At 56.1% G+C, this 12,262-nt stretch overlaps 1 protein-coding gene across 3 annotated transcripts; it reads right to left on the bottom strand.

Annotated features, from left to right (window-relative positions):
• Nucleotides 1–273: 273 nt before the first annotated feature.
• PLEKHF1 (pleckstrin homology and FYVE domain containing 1) lies at nt 274–9,944 on the bottom strand. 3 transcript variants are annotated; one of them, XM_074314976.1, is made up of 2 exons: nt 9,705–9,944; nt 274–1,896 (listed from the first exon to the last, which is right to left on the bottom strand). In XM_074314976.1, exon 2 carries the CDS (start codon nt 1,878–1,880, stop codon nt 1,056–1,058), a length of 825 nt encoding a protein of 274 aa, XP_074171077.1. In that variant the 5' UTR covers nt 1,881–1,896; nt 9,705–9,944; the 3' UTR covers nt 274–1,055. The 3 variants fall into 3 exon arrangements, with proteins under 3 accessions (XP_074171077.1, XP_019596033.2, XP_019596034.2); XM_019740474.2 differs by lacking the exon at nt 9,705–9,944 and adding an exon at nt 8,661–8,815; XM_019740475.2 differs by lacking the exon at nt 9,705–9,944 and adding an exon at nt 8,416–8,567.
• Between the last annotated feature and the right edge of the window lie 2,318 nt (nt 9,945–12,262).

The raw sequence follows: 12,262 nt of genomic DNA, 5'->3' as shown, positions 1-12,262 counted from the left end.
ACGGTAGAGCCCTGAGCCTGGGAGGCCCGGGCAGAGCTGGTCAAGCAGCTCCTTGCTTCCTTTACTCGCTCTGTCCACGGAGAGGACCCACAGCCAGTGGACAGACACCGGGCATGGTCACAGCACCAACCGACGGGGCTGTGTCCTCGGGAACCAGCCACCAGGCGGTGCGAACGTCTGGCCCCACTGTGCTGCCCGATCCCCGGAACGTCCAGCCTGGTGGCCAGTCGTGGACATCTGCCTCTGATGGACCCGTGTCTGAAGGAGAAGACCTGGGCTTTTCAACCACACCAGTCAGTGCACTTGCTTTTTATTATGAAGTCAGTCTGGATAGGGTTTCTGTTACTTGAAATTAGAGTCCTAACAGAACACACTGCTTTCCCCAGCCACACGGAATGCTGAGCACCGACAGAGGATCAGACATCCGGAAGCCTGGGAAGAGGTGAGACGGGGCCAGAGGCCTTAACAGGCTGCCCTGGTCCACGGGGAGCACAGGCTGCCGTCCCAGGCCTGGTGGGCACCCACAGCATGGCAGTCTCCTGCCTGGCTCTGGGAGAGCCCCCACGCTGGGCTTGCCAAGGTCCCGCTGACCAGGCAGGTGGGCGTCGGCACAGTGGGTGGGCAGGCGGCCTTGGTTTCCTGGACCTCCCAGGACCGACAGTCTTCCGTGGGGGTGTGCGTGTCTGGGATCTGGTGCTGTGGTCCAAGGCATACGGGACAAGTGACCTCACTCTGGTCCTACTGCCCTCTGGTCCCTAAAGGTCCTGGCCGTCGTGTAACTCAGGGGGTCCCCTGGAGCTCACAGGGTGGACAGATGGCATTTGTCCCCGAGAGGCCTAAGTGTTCTGGGTTTTCTAAATGTAAAGACAATTAATTACCTGAAGTGTAAGCACTGGGGGTCCAGAGACCAAGAGCCACTGCCACTGCCCCCGCCCCCCGTGGGGTACAGTCCTGGGAGTTGCTGGGCAGCTTCCGGAGCTCCATGCGCGCAGGAGCGTGAGCAGCAGAGTCTGCAGAATGATTGGGGCGCCTGCCCCCCGACATGTGCTGCCGGGTCAGCTGTGGAAGGACGACCAGGAGACCCCGGAGGCGTAGAACTGCACGCGGCTGGGCCAGTCGCCATCCCCGCTGCCCTCCCTGTCCTCGTCTGAGTCCTCGTCCTCGTCCCCACTGGACGCTCCGCAGAGGGCCGGGGACCCCGCGCCCTGCTCTCCCTCCTCCCCGTCCTCCTTGCGCTTCTGGGCGGCCAGCTCGCGGTAGCAGAGGCTGCAGACGCGCAGGGGCTTGGGCGACAGGCGCGGCAGCAGGAAGCGGGCGCGGGAGCAGTCCCCGCACACCACGAAGCCGCACTTGCGGCAGTGGTGGCGCCGTGTGAGCGCCGAGAAGCGCGTCTGCGTGCAGCGCATGCAGATGTCCGTGGCCTTGTCGGGGATCCAGGGCGCCGCGTGCTCCGTGCTGGGCGGGCGGCCCGTGGCCAGCAGCTGCCGCCGCACGCACTCCTCGATGTGGCTGACCCACTCCTGGCGCTCGGTGGCGGAGGCGGCCGACACCACGAAGGACTTCTTGGCCGTCCTGATCATCCAGCGGTTCTTGGCCTGCAGCGTCTCGGGCAGCGGCTCCAGTGTCACCTCCTCCAGCGGGATGATGTGCTGCCTGTGGTACCTGCGCTTGCTCAGCACGATGCTGCCGTACACGAGGATGTCGTTGAACAGGAAGAAGACGCGTGGCTTGGCCTTCTTGCGGCACTCCTTGGTGAGCACGCCCTCGCCCAGCAGCACACGGCCCGGCAGGGCCAGCGGCTGCCCCGACGCCCCGAAGCAGCTCTCCACCGCGGCGATGCGCTGGCTGTTGATCTCCGTGTTGGCCAGGTAGTCCACCATTCTGCCGCCGCGCTCACTGCGGGAGGGGTGCAGACAGGCGTCAGCGGCCGGCACTGCCCACTCCCCCTGTCACCAAGCCAGGGAGCCCAGCCAGCCCCCAGAAGCCGACCTTCGGACGAGGAGTTACTGGGAGGTGAAGGGGGGTCCCCAGGAAGGGGCGTGTGTGGAGCCGGCCAGGGATGGGAAGGCAGCAGGAAAGACGTGTGACACAGCAGGCGGCCACTGCGGGCGGCCGGGCCAAACTCCTGGGGGCCTTGGAACACACAGCAAACCACATCTCAAAGCTGTCCACCCAACGGGAAAGGACAGTGAGCCCCAACTGGCGTCAGGGGCTCCCCAGCTCCTTGGGCCTGCCCCAGGCGGATGCACTGAACAGTGAGTGCCGGGCAACAGCCTGTCTGCAGGCCAATCCATCACTGGGCCCCCCACCCACCCAGCCAAACCATCAAGACCCTGCACCCGCTCTCTCAGCCTATGAGCCCAGCGGTCACCACCGCCATCGGTACAGGGACCATGGGACCGTGTTCTGAGTGCTTCGTTCGTGGCAAGCATGCCACCGTATGTGGCCCTTACCACAACCCTTGCAGGCAGAATCCCCTCTGGGCTGGAGGGAAACTCAGGCTCTACTAGCAAGTCGGGGGCCCAGAGCTCGCACCCCTGGAAACCGTGCTGCTACACTGCCTTTCCCCATGGACGGTGAGGCCCAGGTGGCCCTCCTGTGCCAAGCAGTAGATGTGGGAGGCCACAGAGCTCACCCCGGGCCTCTGCTCGGCCCCACACCCTCCTCTGACCAGGCATTGAAGACCACCCAGCTCCTGCCGGCTTCCCAGGCCAAGCCGCCAGTCCTGGCTTCTCTACTGAGCTGTAGGCGTGGACATTCACCTGCCCCCCGGCTCCCCCACCTGGGGTCTCAGAAGGTCCTCAAACACAACACCCCTGGCACAAACCCAGCTCTCCCCTCCAGTTCTTCTTTTCTGTAAATGGAACCATCATTCACCCGCTTTCAAGCCCCAAATCGAGGACTCAGCCTTCAATCTCCTCTTTCCTGTGACCCCAACATTCAACCCATGACCAACGCCATCACTTTCCTCGCTCACACCTGGACCGTCTGTCCACTTCTCACCTCGGGACTCCACGTGGAATGGACAGGAAGGCGCCACCACCTCCTGCCTGAAACGGGCTATCCATGCGGCTCCTTCCTGCGACCGGCTCAGTTCTCATTTCCCTTTCAGAAAGGGTCTGACAACCCCCGCTCAGGCTGCCTCTCCCCCACCTGGGACAGGATCAGTAAACCACGGCCTGGCCCACAGCCTGCTTTTGTAAATAAAGTTTTATTGGCACACAGCCATGCTCATTCATCATAGCCTGTGGCTGCTTTCATGCTGCAATGGCAGAGCCGAGTAGTGACAGACCACATGGCCACAAAGCCTAAGGTATTTACTACCTGGCCTTTTACAGGAGAAGTTTGCTGCCCCTCCTCTAGCACGTCAGCCCATTTTCTTTTTTCTTCACAGGACATATCAGGACCTGGTGTTTCCTTGTCTGTCCAGCATTTGCTCACGTGTTTTCATTCTCTCACTCAGATCTCAGCTCCCGGACAGCAGGGCCTTTTCTTACTTCTGTATCCCCAGGATTTGGACATTGCTGAGCACACAGTAGGTGCTTCATAAGTGGCTAGTCATGACCTTTCCACAGCTCCCGAGGGCCAACCATGCATGACTCAGCTCCCACCTCTGCTGTCAGAGGAAGCAGGTGAGAGCTGGCTCCACTGCCACCACCATCTCGTGCACACACGTACAGGCACACATGGCACGTACTGGCCGACCCTGTCTCACACACTGTGTTTCTGGGTCACCACAACACAGTTCTGTCTGTCAGGCCTCCTGTGGGAAGCCGGAGGGGGCCCATTGTGGGGGATGGATGCATTTCACGAGAGGGGAGCGCGGCCCCGAGTCACGCACCGCTTGCCTCTCTCAGACCACAAGGCCTCCTGAGAAGGGCTGTTCACAGCACGTTATGCATGAACTGCTATTTTTAGGTTGCCTATCTCGGCTGCGTGTTGTAACCTAGCTGATTCTCGGTGACAGCCCTGGGCTGTCCTGTAGGACCTATCACTGGGTCCCTGCCGTGGACAATCTGGCAGCATTCCAGAGGCCACCCCAGGACCCCTGGCTGAGTGCTGGGCCCTGGGATGGGCTGGATGAGAACTCCGCAGCAGGAGGCACAGCGAGGGCCGTGGGTTCAGTACCTGCAGTGGAGACCATGTGACGCTAGCAGCAGGGGAGACAGTACGACAGCGGGGCCACTCACACAGTGGAGCAGTGTCTGTCTGCTCTTACGACTGCATCCTCCCCACGTGGGCCCACATGGAGTGACAACAGATATCAAATGCTGAGGGGAAAAGGCGACCTGCAGGGCGGAATGTGGGCACCACATGTAGGAATGACACAGTGTTTAAAAGCATTTGAGAGCTCTATTTACGGATAGAAATGGATAGGACGGGACCTCACCCCATAAGGATGGCTACTTTTAAAAAGCATGAAATCACACGTGTTGGTGGAATGTGGGGAGGTTGGAACCCTCCCGCACTGTTGGTGGGAATGTAATTTGATGCAGCCACTATGGAAAACAGTGTGGAGGTTCCTCAAAAAATTACAAATAGCAATGATCCAGGAATCCCACTTCCAAGGAACTGACAACAGGGTCTCAAAGGGGTACCTGCACCCGCACGTTCACAGCGCCAAGAGGTGGAAGAAAGCCAGGTGTCAATCAGTGCACCCACGGATACGCAAAATGCGCCAAACACACACACGGAATATTACTCAGCCTTAAAAAGGAATGGAATCTGAAACATGCCACACGTGGGGGACCCTGAGGACATGATGCTGAGTGAAACGAGCTGTCACAAAAAGACAAACGCTGTCTTTTTGATGCCGTTTCCACGAGGTGCCTAAAGTAGATAGATTCCTAGAAACAGCACAGAATGGTGTTGCCAGGGCTGGGGTGGGGGCTGGGAAGGTATGAAGGACAGCTGTTACTTAACAGGATCGACTTGCAGTTTTGCAAGAGGAAAAGGTCTCTTTCTGGAGATCTGTTTCACAAGAATGGGGATACGCTTTAACACTACTGAGCTGTACACTTAAAAATGGTTACGATGGGTTTCCAAAAAAAGAAAAGATGGCAAAAAAAAAACCCCACAATGTCACCTCACCCCAGTCAGAATGGCTATCATCAACAAGACAAATAGTAACAAGTGTTGGAGAGGCTGTGGAGAAAAAGGAACCCTCATACACTGTTGGTGGGAATGCAGATTGGTGCAGCCGTTATGGAAGGCAGTGTGCAGGTTCCTCAAAAAAGTAATAGAATTACCGTATGACCCAGCAATCCCTCTCCTGGGTTATCTACCCAAAAAAATCTGAAAACATTTATCCATAAAGACACGTGTGCTCCAATGTTCATTGCAGCTTTGTTTACGGTGGCCAAGACATGGAAACAACTAAAATGTCCTTCGATAGATGAATGGATAAAGAAGTTGTGGTATATATACACAATGGAATACTATTTGGCGGTGAGAAAAGATGATATAGGAACATTTGTGACAACATGGATGGATCTTGAGAGAGTAATGCTAAGCGAAATAAGTCAGACAGAAAAAGCAGAGAACCATGTGATTTCACTGATATGTGGTATATAAACTGAAAACAACAAAAGAACAAGACAAACAAATGAGAAACAGAAACTCATAGACACAGACAATAGTTTAGTGGTTACCAGAGGGTAAGTGGGGAGGAGGGGTGGGAGATGAGGGTAAAGGGGATCAAATATATGGTGATGGAAGGAGAACTGACTCTGGGTGGTGAACACACAATGGGATTTATAGATGATGTAATACAGAATTGTACACCTGAAATCTATGTAATTTTACTAACAATTGTCACCCCAATAAATAATTTAAAAAAAGACATACTTAAAAAGAAAAAAAAGAAAGAAAAGATGGACAAAACCAAAGTCAGGAGAAAGTGGCCTGGGGGCAGGGCCTGGATGTAACCAGGAACAGGGGATCAAGAAGGACTTTGTCTACAATATTTTAGTTCAAAAAGGCAGCAGCAGATGTGATAAAATTCTACCAGTTGATTCTGGGAAGTGGAAACATATGGGACTGGCCCCCTGAACACACGTGATGCCATTGCCTGAGCTGGGCTGAAGGTGCTCTGGGTGAGAGCTGGGCCTGGGAGCCACATCCCGAGTGTCGCTGGGTAGGCAGGTTCTGTGCATGACAGTGGTCACACGTGATCTACGCCAAGTCTGACCCACTGCTGGCTCTCCTAAACACAGCTCACTGGAACACAGCCACATGAGACAGAGAGCGCCTTGCAAAGTCGCAGATATTTACTATGTGGCCCTTTACAGGGAAGTTTGCAGAGCCTAGTCTACACCCCCAGGCGCTGTCAGATGCATGATGCCCTCCTCCAGGAACGCACCTGCCAGGGCTGTGTCCTGAGGGAACCCCCGCTCCTCTCCTCCACTCAGACACAGCCTGAGATCCCAGAGATACGTCTGGGACCCCACTGGGAACCTGGAAAGTAGGAGCTGGCAGGAGCCCCAGGTCCATCGTCTGTTAGAGTTATAGTTGGGGACACTGCTTATCAGAGAGGGAGGTACCTGCACAATGTCACATAAGGAGGGAGTCAGGCCCATCCCTGATTGGGGCGGGGCTGAGTTATCACCTGCCCTTCTGTCTGTCTCTCTGGCCCCAACCAGGCCCACCCTGCTTCAGTGCCTGCCTGATTTCACCTGCAACGATGTTTCCCCGAAAATAAGACCTCGCCGGACATTCAGCTCTAATGCGTCTTTTGGAGCAAAAATTAATATAAGACCCGGTCTTACATTACATTACATAAGACTCAGTCTTATATAATATAGTAAAATAAGACCAGGTAAGTACCTGCTGGCACCCCACCATACATCAGGCACAGTTCTACTGGGCGAGGCAACGGATTGATAGCAAGGAGCCAGGGACCTGGCCCTTTGGTAACAGATTTCCTGGGGGGAGGGGCTTAATCGAAAGTAAAGCAAGGTCATTTCTGACTGAGTTCTAAAAGCCCTGAAGGAAAAGGCTGACCTGCGGACAGCGCTGGGATGGGCTGGTGGTCAGGCAAGACCTGGTGAGAAAGTGACCTGGCACCAACCTGTATACTGTGAAGGAGCCAGCCACGCCGAGGCCAGAGGGAAGAATGTTCTGGGACCAGGGAACAGCTCAGGCAGACCCGAGGAGGCAGCAGAGGGAGGAGGGTAAGAGGTGAGGTCAAAGGGGCTGGTGGGGACCCTTGGCCAGATGAGGGTTTGAGTGTTTCTCCAAGTGCACAGAGGGGAGTGCCACGCTCCCCTGCCAGCTTGTCCGGCCCTGGGCTTTCTGGAAGCCCTCCTCCATGGAAAGAACCTAACAAGGAAAATAAACCCAAAGTGCCAAGAACAAAGCTTACAGCTCACCAGCCACGTTACAAGAATTAGCTCACTGAATCCTCACAAAAGCCCCAGTGGGGAAGGTACCACCCCCATCACCAAAGTCACTGCCCAAGCTCCGGGCTGAGTGACCAGGAAGCCCAATTCCAAACTAACCATGAGCTGCTGCTGCAGGCTGCTCTTGACCAAAGACAGAATGAGAAACCCTCCAGTGCAAAGGGCAGGGCCCTTCCCCAAATGCCTGCTCTTTACCCCCAACCCCAGGCCCTGGGACCCTTGGGGTGGCCTGCAGGTCCCTTAGCTCAGGCCGGCTGCCTCATCTCCACCTCTTGGCAGCCCCGAGCACTGACGTGTGCGGTGACATAGGCTGAAGTCAGTCATCTCTTGGCCTACACAGACCCCAGTGGAAATTCTGTGCTCAGGAACACCCCAAAACTAACTGGAGATTATGTGCTAAGAAAAACCTTAGCAATGCTCCTCCCTCCTCCCTGGATTCTGACCTTTCCCAAGGTGAGATAACAGCTTTGTTCAATTTCCAAATTTCCCTCGGGGTGTGCAGATCAAGGTTTAGTGGCTGGGGGCCTCCATCTTCCCACCTGCAGAGGGGGCTGATGACCACTCTCCCCTGCAGGGTACTTCTAGTGTCAGTGGAAAGGTCACGAGATTCCAAGGGCTCCAGGCTGGGAAGGAACTGCCACTCTGGGCCTGCCTCAGTGACTTCTTCTGTGAAATGGGCATCCAGCCCTGTTTCCTTTGACAACTCCTACCAACTCAACCACTTTAAGGGCCAGGTGGTTCCTAAATGAGAGGCCGGCGCTGACCAAGGCCACCCTCCCTCTTCTACCCCTCGGTTGAGGCAGTTGTCCCAGCCCACTTCTCCAGCCCTCAAGGGCTGGGAACAAGGAGTGAGGCCCGACGGCTGCGTGAGGCCAGGACTCTCCAAACCATCCCCGGACAACGGGCGCGCTGAAATCCGTCCAGCCCACGTCCAGACCAGGGCGCCTCTGGTCCCTGCTCGGCTCACACGTCGCGCTTCCCTGGATACCCTGCTTCGACCCGAGAGCCCCCTTACCTGTTCTCACCCCGCTCTCCCCGGAGCCCCTGCAGGCTCCACCGCGGCTCCCGCCCCGCCAGCCAGCAATAAGCGCCTTCTGCGCGCCCCTGCTCGGCCAGAGTCCGAGCTCGAGTTCGGCAGTGGCTGCGCGCCCGCCCCGCCCCAGCCCGGCGGCCACCTGGACTGGGCGGCGCGGGGAGCGTGCAGGCTGAGGGCAGGAAGCCCACCTGCTCCGCGCGCCCCAGCCCGGAGGGGACCCTTACCTCTTCCGCCAGGGGCCCCTCGCCCCCCGGCAGCCAGTCCACAGGACACAGGGCGCCACGTCCCGTTCACCAGCTGCGGCCGAGCCCCGCGCCGCCCACGCCGCGTTCCAACTCTCGTCGGACACGCCCCTCGCAGACGCTCCGCCAATCGGGGCCCTGGCGCGCGGGCGGGGGCGGAGCCTGGACTCCGAACTCGCTGAGCCTGAGTCCCGCAGAAATGTGCGAGGGCGCAGCGGTCGGAGTTTGCGTGGGTCGGCGGTGCGCCCGCTGCGGGCCTGTCCTGGGCGGGGCGTCCTTCTAGCTCGTTCTCGGGACTGGTTCCAGCCTGAACCCCCTCCGCCAGTTGCCCTTTGTGCCCGCAGCACTCCCTGCGCGGGCTGCTCTCATGCCAGTGGAGACGCGTCCTCGGACCTCTGCTGTGCAGCCGGGGCTGCGGGCCCGGGAATGGCGCGGGAGGCTGTGGGATCGCTGTGCATTGCTGCCCTGTTGCCAGCAGCCATAGTCATCTCCTCTCATTCACCCACAGATTAACAGTCAGAATATTAAAAATCAGCAGCATTTTATCTACTTTATATTTCTAACTTTTTATCATGGAAACTTTCAAACATACACTGAAGGAAAGAGAGACCAGTTTAAGGGACTCCGTGTACCCAACACCCAGCTCCCACATGACCCGCAGGTTTGCCCCCCACCCCTCCCATCTGTGACTCCTATGACACTGGAATGAACTCCAAGCCTCACCACTCCAGGAGGTCTGTCTCGGCCTCCCCCTGGCCTCTCCCGGATACTTCACCCCACACCGACTCCCTGTTCTTGAAACGCCCAAGGTTGTTCCCATCTCTGGGACTTTGCACTTCCCTTGTCTCCAGATCTTCCATGTCTGCATTTTGACATTTGAGCCTCAGCTCAAACTGTCAGCTTCTCAGAGGCATCCCTGACCACCCAAAGCAGTTCCCTGCCCTCACTCATCACCCTGGGCCGCAGCACCCTGTTTTGTTATTTTGTAAAGCATTTCTCCCAACCCCAAGTCATCGTATTACTCACTTGTTTACGTGCTCACGGTTTGTGTCCCCCACCGAGGCTGTGAGCCCGTGGGCTGGACTGTATCCATCTTGTTCACTCCTTTATCTCCAGTGCTGAGAACTGAGTCCAGCAGTAAATGTCTGCTGCACAGGTGCATTTGTTGGTACCAAGTCGGGCAGACCCTGGCACATCGCAGAGGGGCTGGCTCAGGTCAGTTCAGAGCCTGCTGGGCCAGCAGCGAGGCAAGAGACAGCAGCAGGAACAGGAGCCATCCCCTTTGGGTGGGGTACGTGTTCTCCCATTCATTGCAGTGCCCCTCCCCCGCTTGCTCCTCTCCCCCTCCCCCTCTCACCTGCTTTACCCACTTACAACATCCTGCAGTTGGTGAAGCATGTGAATTTATGAGTCCTGATGGTATAGCCAGGCCTCTACACCATACAGAGGAGGAGAAAAGGTCCCATGATCCCAGAGGCTGAGTCATAACCAGTTGGGACATTGATACTCTGGGAAATGCCATTCCAAGTGTCCATACTACTTGTTCCCTGGGGGTGGGGATGGGGTGGGGGTGGAGGAGGACCATGAGCTGAGCCTTCAAGACCCCATTCCATGTCTGCCTCATTGCCAGATCCCCCACCTCCCTCGTAAGAGGGGGCTTCTCAGGGGAGGTAGGCCCTGCCTCTGGTGCGGTGGCCGTGGGAAGGGAGCTGGAAAGCTCTGTGGAGGCAGAGCTGCCTGGTTCACAGCAGTGGCCTGGCATGGAATGCTGTGCCTGGCACAGAGCAGGTGTCTCGGAAAGGGAGACGTTTCCATGATTCTGGAAAACCAGAGGGAGGATGCACATCTGTTACTCCTGGATTCAGGAGACCGCTTGTCTCACTGCTGGTCCAGGGCCCACTTGGGCCTCAATCTCCTCATCTCTCCTTCCTTCCAGCTCTGACATTCTGGGTGGAGCTTTGGGAATCCCCTGGAGGCAGCACAAGTTCTGGTCATCCAGTGGTCCACCCCCCTCCCCACAGGGACCAGCCGTGGTCTGAGAAGACCTGGGCGGAGGGCCATGTTCCTCCAAGTAAGAGGAAAAACTCGTGACTCAGGGAAAGGCAGAAGTTGAGTCAGCCAAGCCACAAGCTATGGAAAAAATGAGGTCTCCCTGAGGCTTTTTCTGCTCCTCTGGTGGGAAGCCCTTTCTGAGGAAAAGCTGGCTTCCAGGGGTTCAGGACAGCGCCAAGCCTTGGGATTTTCAAGTTAGGGGTTCCAGCGACCACTGCTGGAAGAAGCCAGCAGTTTTTGTCGTATCATTTATTATGTTCTAAATGCCAAGCAGTGTGCACTAAACACTTGGTGTTTTATCCCTCCCCAGACAGAGGCCACAACACTGAGGGGTAAAGTCTCAAGACCAAATGTTCCAGCAAGACAGAGAAAACAAAGTCTGCACATGCTTTTCACGTCTGCCTGTGTCCCATCATGGGTTTCCCCATGAGGCTCTGACCAGGCCAAAGGGGAAAACGAGAAAAGTGAGAACAGAAACAATGGCCTTTGAACAATGCTTCAGATGGGTGAACGAAGGGTTACAGGTAAATACAACCTTCACAGTGAAGTAGACACACCTCCTCTCTCAAACAGGGCAGAGCCCAGAGGCCCCTGAGAGCCACCGTACTCTCCTGTGCTGCTGGGGGGTAGATATGGGCACCTCTCCTATGGAAAACCACTGAGCAGTGTCCTCCGGAGCTCAGCAAACGCTATCAAGTACCCCAGTTGTACTCCTAGGTACACATCTAAGAGAAACGAGGGCTCATGTCCACCAAAAACAATGTGCACAATGATATTAAATTATGATTCATGACAGCTCCCAAATCAGCACAACCCGAATGTCCATCAGCCGTGGAACACGGGTGATAGTGACATATTCGCGTGACTGAATACTCCTTGGTGATAAGAAAAATGCTGCTGCACAAAAGAACGTGGATGTTGTGGGGATGAAACACACACCTAACGCTCAGTCAAAAGAGCAGACACAGAAGGGTACATACTGTATTATCTGAAGTTCAAAAAAAACAAAACTAGCCTACAGTGACAGAAACCATAACATGGTCACCTTGGGAGGGGGCTGGTATGGATGGGAAGGGCAGGCGGGAGCTCATTCGGTGCCGAAAACGTGTTATATCACCTTATTTAGCTTCACATTGGTGATGATTCTGTGGCTGTGCGTCTGTAAACATTTATGGAACGGTCCACTTACGATTTGTGCACTGTGTGTCATGTACGTTATATCTCAATAAACTACAATGAAAGTCACTGGAAAAAAAGCTGAGCTTGAGTGTTTCAGAGGGCTTCCCACAGTCCCCACTTCTCCCCAGTGTCTGACACCGGCTGGGAGTTGGCGTTTGGCGGCATCTAGGCATTAAAGGAAATCATGCTGGGAAAATTCCAACTTGCCTATTGTTAGGAAATGAGAGGGAAAAAGCCCACACAATCGTCCATTGTCCAGAACTTGCTCCCTCTGCTTTAGGGAAAGGTCCGGTTCTCAGTCGCCTAGGGATTCTTTAGCTATTTCCTGACCAGAAGGCCAGGGATTAGAACTC

This window comes from Rhinolophus sinicus, linkage group LG11 (assembly GCF_036562045.2).
Source record: "Rhinolophus sinicus isolate RSC01 linkage group LG11, ASM3656204v1, whole genome shotgun sequence".
NCBI classification, from domain to species: Eukaryota; Metazoa; Chordata; class Mammalia; order Chiroptera; family Rhinolophidae; genus Rhinolophus; species Rhinolophus sinicus.
The sequence above is the reverse complement of the archived record's forward strand: the minus strand, read 5'-3'. Positions and strand labels throughout refer to the sequence as shown.